Source organism: Narcine bancroftii, chromosome 4, assembly GCF_036971445.1.
Source record: "Narcine bancroftii isolate sNarBan1 chromosome 4, sNarBan1.hap1, whole genome shotgun sequence".
NCBI lineage: Eukaryota > Metazoa > Chordata > Chondrichthyes > Torpediniformes > Narcinidae > Narcine > Narcine bancroftii.
This window is the reverse complement of record NC_091472.1, coordinates 103,427,839-103,442,935: the sequence shown is the minus strand read 5'-3', so window position 1 is coordinate 103,442,935 and position 15,097 is coordinate 103,427,839. Positions and strand designations below refer to the sequence as shown.

The window sequence follows — 15,097 nt, the reverse complement described above, 5'->3', positions numbered from 1 at the left end:
TCTACTTTGTCTATGCCTTTCAGCATTCAAAATGTTTCAATAAGATCCTCCCTCATTCTTATAAATTCTAAAGAGGACAGGCCTAGAGTCATCCAATCTTTCTCATATGATAACCCTTTCATTCCTGGAATCATTCTTGTAAAACTGAATACCTCTGAACACCAACATATTGGCTTTTCAATGAAACGTGAGGGCTCACCAATACCTCAGCATCACGTTCCTGCTCCTATATTCTGTTCCTCTTCAAATGAATGCCAACATTGCATTTGCCTTCTTCACTACCAACTCAACCTACAAGTTTACCTTCAGGCCATCCTGCACAAGGACTCCCAAATCCCTTTGCATCAAATACCAAATTAACTGGTGATCTGCCCAAATGTGCAGACAGAATTAATGGTGTATTTACAGAGATAACCTGTTGCTCCAAATAATGAAGTATCATTAAATCAAGAGGCATGAAGTTCAAGGAAATCTATTTAAACAGGTGTTGAAACCTTGCTGTGTGCAATTTGGTTGCTTTTATTTCTGATGAGCAGTTTCCAAATTTCAGTGAAGAATTCTGACATTATCTGCAAATGGTAACTGACTGCCAACTTTAGATGACTATGAAGTTTGGCCATGAGAGGACCTTGACATTTTGTTACCCACCCTGTCAAATTACATCACTTTGCATTTCTCTGTATTGATCTCTACAAGTCCACACTCCTCCTGTTTATTTTCAACAGAGCAGACAGACAAGGGACGGAGAGTGAATAAAGTGAGCTTGATCCTGCTTTCTGAGGAAACCAACTCCTGTTCCAAATTGTAAGAGATTACAGTTGAGTTCAATGGAATATCTAGGACCAATGGCAACATTAAATCAGCTTAGACTCTTGGTGTAAAATTATCCATCTTTATGCTGCATGAGTTTCCTCCATTTTCAATCTTTCTCCACAAATCTTTGTCCTTCCATTTACAATATTCAGTTTCTTAAATTAACTGCAAGTTTAAGAATTCACAAGTTCTGTATTCTCAGAATGTTTAATCTGTTTTTTTAATGATCTTTAATTCTTCCAGTCTGTTTAATGTACCATTTTCCTCAATCGACTGATCCAAAAGACACCCTGCCAACACGGACATACAACTAGTGCATAGCTTGACTGTATTTTGTACAATTTTGGTTGCATTCAGCATTTTCTCACACAGCAAGACCACTTCCTTCACTGTCATTTCTGAACTGACTGTGTTACTTCTTGGAAGTACAACATAATTAAAAATTCCTCATTTATACCTCACTGCAGTGTGACTTACAATATCACATGGAATTTCACAGCACAGGGGCCTGTGTTGTTTGACACCCAAGTTTATACTGATGCTAAAAACTTTGATCAGGAGGTAGAAGCTGAAGGGTCCCTGACCATGTTGGAGGTTTGGCTCTGGAGCTTGGGTTGCCAGTGGTTTGGACTGGACTCTGGGTGGCTGTGGAAGCACTGGAAGTGAATCTACGAACACTCTGGGGGGGCGGGAGGGATCTCTCTTGCTTCTCCTTCTCTGACTGTAAGAAATGTAAGAGACGCCTGGCAATTTCTGCCAGTGGCGAATCTGCCTGCCTTGCACCAGGCAGAAAGGGAATTTCATGTCATAGAACACTTTTATTATTATGACAACAAATTGAATCTTGAATCTTGAGACAGCAGTAAGTGATAAAGGAGACCAAATGACGAGTAGAAATTTGTATCCGTGACTCATATGGACCCAACTTTTCACTTAATGGTCTGCTGGCAACAACTACTCCCAACTCATGTGGCTCCGTGGCTACAAAACATTTCATTCAAATTGTCTTCTGACTTTTTGCTCTCAAATCACATGTACTCCCAATCTGATAGACCCTTTAATGTTTCATCCAGAAAGTCTGAACATCTATCAGCACAGTTTGTGTTAGCTATCCTGATCTCTCTTCAATGTGTCGAGTGGGCTCAAATCAATTCTCTTTCCCAGTGAAAGCAGACAATTATTTTGTTGAGTGAGTAAATGGTGGTGCTGCCGGATCTGATGTAACGGAGAGCAGAGATGCAGTGCTACCCCCCCCCCCCCCCCCCCCCCCACCACCATTGAGAAGGAGAACCAGAGGAGAAAACCCGACAAGACAATGACCACAGCAACAGACCAGCAAGGGCCTCAAGTGGCTGAAGGATCCACATAGACTGCAGGTGATTTGTGTTGGAGAGACTCACAAGAGCTGCTAGAGACTGGCTCAATGGAATCAAGCATTGGAACCAGGATTTGAGAGGGTGCTGAGGACAAGAAGGGCTCCCAAAAAACCTAGGGTGCTGAAGGCTTCCTAATCATGTTGGAGGTTCGGATCAGAAGCTTGGATTGTCAATGCATTGAACAGAAGTCTGTATGGCTCAGAGAATGCAGGAGTGTTGGAAGCGAATCTTAAGGGACTCCCTTTGGTTCTTTTCCTCTCATATTGTAAGGGGCACCAGGCAATACTAATGATGATTCTTTGTCTTATGGCAGGCAAAAGTTAAAGTATGTAACATTTTTAATGTACAGTAAACCCCCCCACACCATATCTGGTACTGATGAGGATTGGTAGATGCCTAATAAGTGAATTTTCCGGTTGCTTGAGATTATGTATTGTTTGATTGGCAAACTTGACGCTAGGGGGCACAATTTTAAACTTTCACATTTTTAACCTATTTATTTTCTGTGATTTTTTTTTGCTGGTTGTTTGAGACTACCAATTGCTTGATTTAGGGGATTTTAATGTGTTATCATGTGACAAAGGGAAGCTTGAACCTTGGCCAACACATTCACACATAGCTTGAATGGAATGATATTACAGTGAAATATACATTGGTTTGTGGTAGGAATTCATTTAAAACATAGAGCATAACAGAGAACAGAACAGTATAGACTCTTTGGCACACAAAATTCTGCTGACTGATAGAAACCTTATCAACAAACACAACCTTTGGGGAGTGTGGCGTGATGGCGTAGGGATCTTATATATGACAAACAGTCATATATAAGGGTAGGCCTATGGTGAAGCAGACTTTAAAGTTTAAGTCTGATCCTCACCATTCAGAGTCAACTTTATCTATTGATTTATCCAAGCAGATGGAGAACTTGGCTGTTCAAATGAGTCAAGGGTTTTCCATTATGAAGGAACAGTTTGCTGATATGAAAGGGGAGATATGTTCTATTAATGAGGCAAAATGTTTGAAAGCGGTGGATAAGGTTCAGGATAAATTTAAGAAGATTGAAGAAGAATTTATTGATTGTCAAGATGATGTGGTCCAATGTAAAGAAAGGATGGGGCAGATGGAGGATTTGTTTACTGGCTGGGAGATTCAGAAAAGTGTCTTATTGAAGAAGATTGATGCCTTGGAGAATCAAAGTTGGAGAAATAATGTTAAAATTGTTGGTCTTCCAGAAGATTTTGAAGGTCTGGATCCAGTTCAGTTTTTTCGGAAATGGATTCCCAAGGTTTTGGGAACAGAATATTTTCGAATGGTCTGGAAATGGACAGAGCTCATAGAGCAATAAGAAGGAAGCCGCTTCCTGGTCAAGCTCCATGTTTTATTTTGATTAGATGCTTGCGTTATCAAGACAGAGAGTTGATTTTAAGACTAGCTGTTCAAAATGAATATTTATGCTCCTAATATAGATGATGAACAATTCATGTTGGATTCTTTTTTAATTTAAATCAGGCATATGACAAAATTATGGTAAGGGATGATTTTAATTGTCATTTAGACCCATTATTGAGGATGAAGCGGAGACAACGCTGGTGGAAGCGTTCTAGGAGCTGTAGGTGATGCTGGTAGAGGACCCATGATTCGGAGCCGAACAGGAGTGTGGGTATGAAAATGGCTCTGTATATGCTTATCTTTGTGAGGTTTTTCAGTTGGTTGTTTTTCCAGACTCTTTTGTGTAGTCTTCCAAAGGCACTATTTGCCTTGGCGAGTCTGTTGTGTATCTCGTTGTCGATCCTTGCATCTGATGAAATGGTGCAGCCGAGATAGGTAAACTGGTTGACCGTTTTGAGTTTTGTGTGCCCGATGGAGATGTGGGGGGGCTGGTAGTCATGGTGGGGAGCTGGCTGATGGATGGACATCCCTAACATCGAAGTACTCGAGATGGCAGATGTCGACAGCATCGAGTCCACGCTGCTGAAGATCCAGCTGCGCTGGGTGGGTCACGTCTCCAGAATGGAGGACCATCACCTTCCCAAGATCGTGTTATATGGCGAGCTCTCCACTGGCCACCGTGACAGAGGTGCACCAAAGAAAAGGTACAAGGACTGCCTAAAGAAATGTCTTGGTGCCTGCCACATTGACCACCGCCAGTGGGCTGATATCGCCTCAAACCGTGCATCCTGGCACTTCACAGTTCGGCGGGCAGCAACCTCCTTTGAAGAAGACCGCAGAGCCCACCTCACTGACAAAAGGCAAAGGAAGAAAAACCCAACACCCAACCCCAACCAACCAATTTTCCCCTGCAACCGCTGCAACCGTGTCTGCCTGTCCCGCATCGGACTTGTCAGCCACAAACGAGCCTGCAGCTGACGTGGACGTTTACCCCCTCCATAAATCTTCGTCCGCGAAGCCAAGCCAAAGAAAGAGAAAGAAAGAGACCCATTATTAGATAAATCTCCAAAATCGGTAATTAGAACTAAAATGGCTAAACAGTTAATGGTGTTATTGAAAGATATTAATTTGATAGATCCTAAGGAGACGGATTTTTCATTTAATTCATTCTGTCATGACTCTTATTCTAGAATAGATTTGTTTTTAGTATCACCACAATTACAAGGTCGAGTTTTGAAGGCTGAATATAAGAGTCGGATTTTGTCTGATCATTCTTTATTATTAATTACATGTACAGGTTCGGAGAGAATTGAGAATGTTTGTCGTTGGAGATTTAATTCTTTACTGTTGAAAAATCCTGAATTTTGTAAATTTATAAGGGATCAAATACAGCTTTTTTTTAAAGTAAATATAGGTACAGTGGATAGTAAATTTGTTTTATGGGATGCCTTATAAGCTTATTTACGTGGACAAATTATTAGTTATATTGCTAAAATGAATAAACAACATATGGCTGAGGTTAGTAAATTGGAGAAGGAGATAGAAATTTTGGAAAAGGATTTACAACAAAATTCCACAGAAGTTGAGAAACCACACTTAGTTAAGATGAAATTACAGTATAATTCATTACAAACATAAATTTGAGAAATTATTACAGAGAACTAAACAGCGATATTATGAGTTGGGTGAATGAGCCCATAAAGTCTTAGCTTGGCAGTTAAAAATGGAGCAAGCTTTTAGAACAATAAATGCTATTAGACATGATTCAATAGTTACCTATAAACCTCAGGAAATTAATGATGAGTTTCATGCATTTTATAAAAAATTGTATACTTCTGAAGTTTTGGAAGATGAAACTAAAATTGATAATTTTTTGTCTGACTTAGTTTTATCCTCTGAAGGATAAAGATATCAAGGATTTATATGCTTCTTTTACTGCTAAAGAAGTAATAGATACACTTCGATCTATGCCCAGTGGGAAGTCTCCAGGAGATGTCGGTTTCACTTCTGAATTCTATAAAGAATTTCAAGATTTATTAATTCCCTTATTGATGGATGTATTGAAACAGGAGACAGATGTTTGTTCTTTTCCTGATTCTTTTTCTAAAGCAATTATTAGTTATTCTTAAGAGGAATAGGGACCCATTAAAAGCAGAATCTTATAGACCTATTTCTTTATAAAATTGTTGCCAAGGTTCTAGCTACTAGATTAGCAACATATTTACCAGATTTAATTCAAGTAGATCAAGCAGGTTTTATTAAAAATCATTATTCAGCAGACAATATTATTAAGTTGATTTCTTTAATTAATGTTTCTTGGAAGCAATCTGACCAACCAATGGTAATTTTTATCTTGATGCAGAGAAGGCTTTTGATAGAATCAAATAGAGTTTTTTTATTTAAAGTTTTGCAGAAATTTAATTTTGGGCCTTTCTTTATTGGTTGATTTAAGGCTTTATATAGAAGTCCTACTGCGAGAGTTGTGACAAATGGACAGTTATCTTCACCTTTCATGTTAACTAGATTGACTAAGCAAGGCTGCCCTTTGTCACCAGCTCTATTTGCACTGGTTATTGAAACTTTGGCTCAGATGATTAGACAAGATAGTTATATTGAAGGTATTAAGGTGAAAGATGATGAATATAAAATAAATTTGTTTACAGGTGATGTTTTGATATATTTAACACAACCTTTGAAATCTTTGAGGAGTCTGCATGATAGATTGGAGCAGTACGGTGAAATATCAGATTATAGAATTAACTGGGAAAAGAGTGGAATTATGCCTTTATCTGAAATGGATTATTCTTTGTGTAGGCATATTGTGAAATTTAAATGGTCAGATCAGATTAAGTATTTAGTTATTAAGATAAATAGTAATTATAATCATTTATATGAACTGAATTATCTACCTTTATTGTCTAAAATTAAATATGATTTAAATCGGTGGAAAGATTTACCTATAACATTAATAGGATGTGTTAATTGTATTAAAATGAATATCTTTCCTCAAATTCAATATCTTTTTCAATCTATTCCTTGCAAGATTTCTCAAGAAGTTATGCTTAGGTAAGGAGGCTTTTGTGGAAAAGTAAAATGGTAAGGGTCTGATTACAGAAATTAACTTAGAAATATGAATTAGGAGGCTTGCAACTTCCCAATTTTCAGAATTATTATGAATCTGCACAGTTTAAATTTATTAACAGGATGTTTGAAGTGGATAAACCTTTGATATAAGCTAATATTGAACTATCTCAGATTGGTGAGAAGAGGATGGATCAGTTTATTTATAGATAGAATTCTCAGTTATTATAATTTGCCTGTGTCGAAACATTTAATGGAATTATGGAATAAAAAATGAAATTATAGGTACTCAAGGCAAAATTTCAGGTAAAACTCCTTTGTTTCAAAATAAGCTTTTTACTTTTACACTTAATCAACTTTTGAAGTTGTGGGATCAGAAAGGTATTAGATCAGTAGAAGATTGTTAAGGAGCAGGATATTTTATTTCATTCCAAAGAATGAAAGAGAAATATGAAACATCTTCGAACCCTACTGTTGGATAATTTTGGGTGTATATTAAGGCTACCCAAGCAGTCTAAATTTGAGATTTTACTTACTGATGGTGGCAACAAAGGATTTGTATCTGAGAATGTTTGCTTTATTGCAGAATAAAATGCTTAAGTCGGGTGTTTATAAATCTAAATTAAAATGGGAAAAAGATTTGTCTATACTATCTCTCAGGATGATTGGATGAATCTATGTGAGGATAGTATGACTAAAATTGAAAATGTAAGGTACAGATTGACTCATTATAATTTTTTTCATCAATTATATTTTACCCTGGAAAAATTAAGGAAATATAAGTTTACTTCTTCTGATTTATGTTTTAGATGTCATAAGGAAGTTGGTTCCTTTTTACACTCTACTTGGTTATGTGAGATAGTGAAACCTTTTTGCAATGGAAAATTCACTTGATCATTTAGTATTTTTATTGGGTTATATTATGAAATTGAGTTTGGAGTTAAAATTAAATAAATTTCAAAGTATTTTTTTGAGATTGGCCTTAGCTTTGCTAGAAAATGTTTGGCAATTACCTGGAAAAACTTGAGCATTCAGCGATGGCATTTAGAAACGAGATCTTGTATTCAGATGTAAAAGATAACATAATTATTGTTTTTTTGTTAAAACTTGGAGCCCGTATCTGGAATATATGGGGCTGAATTATTAATTTTCTTCCCACGCATTGATGGTGTTGCTCTGAACCATGGCAAATAACCGATTGAAAGCTTGATCTCCTCCTCTTCCTCTTTCTTTTCTTCTTTTTCTTTTGGGGTAGTTTAGAGGGGGTGGGGAAGGGTGAGTGAGTTAGGGTAGGGGGTTGGGGGTTCATAGGGGGCATATTTACAAAAATATCATGTATGCGTTATGTTTTTCTTTGCCTGTATTTTTTAATTTTATGACTTATTACGATCAATAAATAAAATTTTCCCAAAACAGAACTTTCCCTACCCTCTATTTTTCTTGTATCCATGTGCCAATCTAAGAGTCTTTTATATGTCCTTATTGTTCCAGCCTCCACCACCACCTCTGGCAATGCATTCCAAGCACCCACTACTCTCTTGTGTAAAAACACCCCTGATAACCCCCTAAATTTTCCTTCCCTCACGTTGAACAGATGTCCCCTGGTGTTGGCTACTCTCACCCCAGGAAAAGGGAGCTGACTCTCCACTAGGGTGGCCATTCCAAAGGAGGACGTGGTCTTAGGTAACCATATATATATATATATATATATAGGTAACCTTTGACCCTGTCCTCCTTTGGAATGGCCACCCTACTCTCCACCCCATCTATGCCTCTCAAATCTTGTAGGCCTCTATTAAGTCACCCCTCAGCCTTCTTCACTGCAAAGAGAAAAGTCCTTGCTTTGTTAACCTTGCTTCTCCAGTCCAGGCATCATCCTGATAAATCTCCACCGTAGACTCCCCATAGCTTCCACATCCTTCCTGCAATGAGGTGACCAGAACTGAACACAAGTGTGGACTAACCTGAGTTTAACTAACTTATCTTTGAATTATTTGTCAATTTAGTCCCATGCCCACCTTATTATGAATTATTTAAATCATCTTTTGCTGGTTTCTAAAAAGTTACTCTATTTCTGGTCTATGGCTAACATTCGCAACATGATAGCTTTTTAAAAATTCAAGCAAGCACCATCTTTAACTTCTTGAGCTAGCTGCATCCTTCGCAGAATGTCTCTCTTTGCGAATTAAAGCTTTGTTGAAATTTATGAAATATTTATGATCTACTGACCCACCCAAGATCATTCTTCACTGTTGCAAATGACCTCATCCTTCAGTAACACAGCCACCCCCCACACCTTCACCCCCCCCAACTGAAATGTCAAATATTCTTGAATATGTAAATGCAAACTAAACAGAAATTGAATCGCAGATTTCTCCCACAATGACTGCATTTGAGTTCACCCACAGTTCAGTCTTCTGAATGTAACATACAGAACGTTAATCAGTTCCATTGCCTGGAATGTTATGGTTGGATCATCTCAAGCAATCTCGTCTGATGTACAGGAGTCCAATACAACCATGTTAATCCATATGCAATTTCTGCATCTATCCAACGAGCCTGACTGAATGAATTGACATATTTTTAAACAGTCGATTTTTCTACACTAAGTAATAAAGCTTCCATTTAAAAAAAACTTCTACATCTTATCAATGCTTATTTGTAAAAACATGGGAAATGAAAGACCATCTCTCACAGAGGTGGTGAGACCTCATGACTGCGGATCCCACTTGGCAGATCATAATCGGCTGAAAATAAATTCCCTTCACTTGAACTGGGTGGCAAATTTTAAAGTAGCAAACTCCCCCAAAGAGTGTTAAAATTCTCGCTGACCGAGTGTGAGACGTGCAACTTGCAAACAAATCGCCCCGAAATACAGATTGAAAGTCTTTCAGGCCAGGGACACACGAAGCGTGTGTGTGTCCGAACCGACGATACATTTGAGGGGCTGGCACAGGACAGAGATGTAGATACAACTCGCATCTCCGAGGAGCTGTGGGGCATTGTTACAACCTTCCACTTTTATCCCTGGCGGTGGAGAGGGACAGGTCGGGCAATGCAGGTCCCACACCCCACCCCACCCCACCTCCAGACCCTGATCCCCGGTTATGCAGCGGCTCTTTGCTCGGTGACCCTCTCCACTCGCCTGCTCACCTTGCCGCCTGTCCCCTCCCGCTGGCTCTCCTGTCCTTGCTCCTCGGCCGGGCTGTCGGGCGGAGTGGAGCGGGTGGCTTGCTGCACCGACGTCCCGGCTCCCATCTCCCAACAGCGAGTCGCACGGGTCGGCGTTCAAAGGGAGACTGAAAAGTAAAAGGAGCGCTTTTGTGCGGATCGACAGTCAGCGCGCAGAGACAGCCCCCTTGGGCGGCCCGACGCTTTCCCCTCCCTTCACTCCTCCCCACCCCTCTCCTCTCCCTTCCCTCCTCTCGTCCCCCCTACTCTCTCTCACCACCACTCGCTTCTCTTCCCTTCCCTTCTCCAACACTCCCCACCTCACCTCCCCACCTCACCCCCCCTTCCCTCACCCCCCCTTCCCTCTCCCCCCCTCCCTCTCCCCCCCTCCCTCTCCCCCCCTCCCTCTCCCCCCCTCCCTCTCCCCCCCTCCCTCTCCCCCCCTCCCTCTCCCCCCCTCCCTCTCCCCCCCTCCCTCTCCCCCCCTCCCTCTCCCCCCCTCCCTCTCCCCCCCTCCCTCTCCCCCCCTCCCTCTCCTCCCCACTCCCCCTTCTCCCCTCCCAATCTCCTCTCCCCACTCCCCGTCTCCTCTCATCCCCACTCTCCTCCCCTATCCTCTCTTACCTCCTCATCCCTTCTCCTCTCTCCACTCTGCCCACCTCTCCTTTCCCTCCTCCCTCTCCTGTCCTCTCTCTTCTCTCAATCCCTTCTTCCCACTCCCCTCTCCTGATATGACCTTCTGGGATCAGACACTGTCCATTAGCTTGTGATTGGACATCAGTTCCCTTCCCCCTCCCACACCCCTAGGTCAGACCAAATACTGTCTCTCCTCTCCTCCCTCCAGGATCAGGCCGCTCCTCTCTCGCTGGGGTCAGGCCAACTTCCCTTCTTCCCGGGTCAGTCCAACTCCCCTACCTCTGGGATCAGACTGGAACCCCTCCCTCAGGGGTCACAGCAGATATAGCCCTTTTCTGGGCATCAGGACGCATGCTCTCCCTCCAGGGTCAGACTGGGTTGTCCTTTTTCTGTGCATCAGGCTGCACACAGACTCTCCCCACTCTGGGGTTGGACCAGGACTTTTTTTCTTTTTCCCCTCTCATCCTCCTCTTCACCCTCACCCTCCCTTCTCCAGCAACACCCATGGGCTCCATTCCAATGCTGTATCCACCTTACATCTCTCCTCCCCCAGACTGACCTGCGTCTGGAGTGTGGCCATCCCAAGCCTCCTGTGCCTGCAAAGAGGACCATCCAAACATGTCAGCAACGATTCTTTGCCCACACCACACAGCAGACGCTTTGTTCTCTCTGCTGCCATCAGGAAAGAGGTTCAGGTGCCACAAGACTCGCACCAGCAGTTTCAGGAACAGCTGCTTCCCCTCCACCATTAGACTCCTCACTGCCATTCTGATTTACATTTACTGTCTATGCAAAAGGACCACCTTAACCCTTTCTTCACCCACCATTCCTGAAGACTATCAGCAACTCCATGGGCCAAGCAGCATCAGGGCAGGGAGATTTGTCAACAAACTCTTGATCATTTTCCTCCAGTCGTTTGGGTTTTTTTCTTTGCTGCAGATCCTAGTATCTGCAATCTCTGTGTCTCCATTAATTTGTTAACCCTTTCTTCTCCAATCATATTAATAAACAAAAATGCTGGAGGATCTCAGAAGGTCTCACAGTGTTTATAGGAGGTAAAGACATAGAAGCAATATTTCAAGTGTGAGCCCTTAAGGTCCCTTTTACTGGTCAAGAACTGATGGCCAAGAGAGTGGTACCCTGTCTAAATTATTATCGACCACACTCACATCCACAGTGTTGAAGTGCTTTAAAAGGCTGGTGTTGAAGCATATCAGCTCCTGTCTGAGCAGTGACTTGGATCCATTCCAATTCATCTATTGAAGCAACAGATCTATGGCCGATGCCATCTCACTGGCTCTACACAAAGCCCTGGAACACCTGGATAGCAAAGATTCATACATCAGGGATGTTCTTTATTGACTACAGTTCTGCATTTAACACCACCATCCCCTCAAAATTGAAAGCAACTACAAGACCTGATCTCAACACCCCACTGTGTAATTGAATCCTGGATTTCCTCACCTCTAGACCACAATCAGTGATGATTGGTAAGAACATCTACTCCACAATCTCCATCAGTACTGGAGGACCACAGGGCTGCATTCTTAGACTCCTGCTCTGCTCACTTTACACCTATAACTGCGTGGCTCGGTACGACAATAACACCCTCTACAAATTCACTGATGATACCACGGTCGTGGGTTGTATGAAAAAAGACAAGTCAACATCCAGGATGGAAATTGAAAACCTGGCTGAATGGTGCACCAACAACAACATCGCACTCCATGTCACCAAAACTAAGGAGCTGACTGTTGATTTCAGGAAGGGGACTTCAGAGGTGTATGATCCAGTGATCATTGGGCAATCAGAGGTTGAGATTGTGAGCAAATTTAATTTCTTGGGAGTCACTACCTCAGAGGATCTTTCATGGACCCAACACATTAATGGCATCATGAAGAAAGCACATCAGCCCCTCTATTTCCTCAGGTGTTTGTTGAGGTTTGGTATGACACCAGAAACCTTGGCAAATTTCTACAGATGTGTGGTGTAAAGTGCACTGACCGGCTACATCACGGTCTGGTATGCGAACACCAATAGCTCTGAGCATAAAGCCCTCTAAAATGTAGTGGACACAGCCCAGGACATCAGAGACAAACTCTCCCCTCTATTGAGAACATCTACAGGGAACCAGCAATCATCAAAGACCCACACCACACAGCACACGCTCTGTTCTCTCTGCTGCCATCAGGAAAGAGGTTCAGGTGCCACAACTCTCGCACCAGCAGTTTCAGGAACAGCTGCTTCCCCTCCATCATCAGACTCCTCAATGACAAACTCAATCAGGGGACTCATTTAGGGATTCTTACTTATTCACTTCATTGATTTTTTTCTCTCTCTGTATTTCAGTCAGTTTATTTATATTTCTTTATTTGTTTACATGTGCACATTGAGTACAGTTTTTTTTTGCATGACCAATAAGTGGTAGTTCTTCTTCGCCTGCAGGGAAACGAATCTCAGGGTTGTGGCATGTCATTGATGTACTCTGACAACAAATCTGAAATCTAATCATTTTGACTCCAGTTTATGCATATTGTCTCATTTGTTAGGAACACGTCAAAATGATGCAATTCCTTTGAATACACAGAGAACGTTTGCAAAAGGAAAAATACATCTGACAATTAAGTTCCTTTGGAAGCACAATTATTGTTGGCATGTATGAATTGTATTTTTCAATTTGGTCCCACAAAATCTCCTTCAGGACAGTAGAGAAACAGGCCTTTGGCCCTTCTAGTCCATGCCAAACTATTATTCTTAATCCCACTGACCTGCACCCTGAATATAGATCTCCATTCCCTTCCAATCCATCTACCTGTCCAAATTCTTCTTAAAAATTCAAACTGAGCCCGCATTCACCACTTCAGCTGACAGCTCATTCTACACTTCTACCTCTCTCTCTCTGTGAATAAGTTCCACATAATGTTCCCTCGAAACCATTCCACTTTCACACTTAACCTATATGCTCTGGTTTGTATCTCGTCTACCCTCAGAGGAAAAAAAGCCTACTTACATTTATTCTGTCTAGACCCCTCATTATTTTAAATACCTCTATCAATCTCCCCTCATTCTTCTATGCCCCAGGGAATAAAGTCCAGGCAACATCCTAGTAAATCTTCTCTGTACTCTTTCAATCTTATTGATCTCTTTCCTGTAGTTAGGTGACCAAAACTGCACACAATACTCCAAATTTGGCCTCATCAATGTCCTGTACAATTTTACCTTAACTCTACTCAGTCTACTCAAGGATAGTCAGTATGGCTTTGTGAAGGTAAGATCATACCTCACCAGTCTAATTGAGATTTTTGAGGAGGTAACAAAATAAATTGGAGGGTAGGGCGGGAGATATGGTGCATGTGTATTTTAGTGAGGCATTTCAGAAGCTCCCCCATGAAAGACTTGATCAGAAAGCTATGTGGCACAGTATCCACAGAACCTTGGCTCGATAGATAAAAAAATTGGCTTGCATGTAGAAAGCAGAGAATAGTAGTGGAAGGAAAGTATCCTGGCTGGAGGTCAGTGACAAGTGGAATTCTGCAAGGATTTATTCTGGGGACCCCTGCTCTTTATTATCTTAATATATGATTTGGATGAAGAGACTGAAGGATGGGTCAGTAAGTTTGCAGATTATACGAAAGTTGGAGGAGTTGTGGATGGTGCTGAAGGTTGTTGTTGGTGACAACAAGATATAGACAGGAAGCAGAATTGGGAGGAAAAGCGGCAGGTGGAGTTCAATCTCTTCCACTTTTGTCTAAAGAGGGCATGCAAAATCATTGAGGATCCCTTCCACCCTGAACACAGCATCTTTCAGCTGCTCCCATCGGGGAAGAGATACAGGAATATCAGAGCCAGTACCACCAGGCTGAGGAACAGCTTCTTCCCACGAGCAGTGAGAATGCTGAACGACCAAAGGAACTCCTCACACTAACTATCCGCAACTCTCACTTGTACAAAACTATATTTATTTTTATAGATATAATACTTGTCCAGCATATGCATTAGTTGTGTGTTATATCTGGTTGTGTGTCTGCATATTTTTACACCAAGGTCCAGAGAACACTGTTTTGTTGAGTTGTAATTGTACAATCAGATAACAATAAACTTGACTAAACAATCTAGAAAAGTGTGAGGTGGTGCATTTTGAAAGGACAAACCAGAAGGTTGAGTACAAGGTTAAAGGTCGGTTACTTCAGAGTGTGGATGAACAGAGGGACCTTGGGATCCAAATCCATAAATCCCTCATGGTCGCTATGCAGGTTGATAGGATAGTCAGTCAAGAAGGCCTATGGGATATTGGGTTTCATTAATAGGGGGATTGAGTTCAGGAGTAGAAAGGTCCTGCTGCAACTCTATAAATCTCTGGCGAGACCACACTTAGAGTATTGTGTTCAGTTCTGGTCACCTCATTATAGGAAGGATGTGGAAATTATGGAGAGGGTGCAGAGGAGATTTACCAGGATGTTGCCTGGATTGGAAAATAAGTTTTAGGAGGCAAGATTAGCAGAGATAAAACTCTTTTCTCTTTGGAACATAGAAGGAGACTTAATAGAGGTCTACGTGATTATGTGAAGCATACATAGGGTGGACAGCCAGCACCTGTTTCCCAGGGCAGGATCAGCAAACACCAGAGAACA

The 15,097-nt window shown here is 41.5% G+C and overlaps 1 protein-coding gene across 1 annotated transcript in view; it reads right to left on the bottom strand.

The window, feature by feature from the left end:
* Positions 1-9,990, bottom strand: part of akap12b (A kinase (PRKA) anchor protein 12b) — a 189,515-nt gene extending 179,525 nt beyond the window's left edge. The window contains exon 1 of the mRNA XM_069932271.1: positions 9,813-9,990. Coding sequence (XP_069788372.1) covers positions 9,813-9,917 — 105 coding nt within the window. The 5' untranslated portion in view covers positions 9,918-9,990. The remainder of the gene's footprint in view (positions 1-9,812) is intronic.
* Between the last annotated feature and the right edge of the window lie 5,107 nt (positions 9,991-15,097).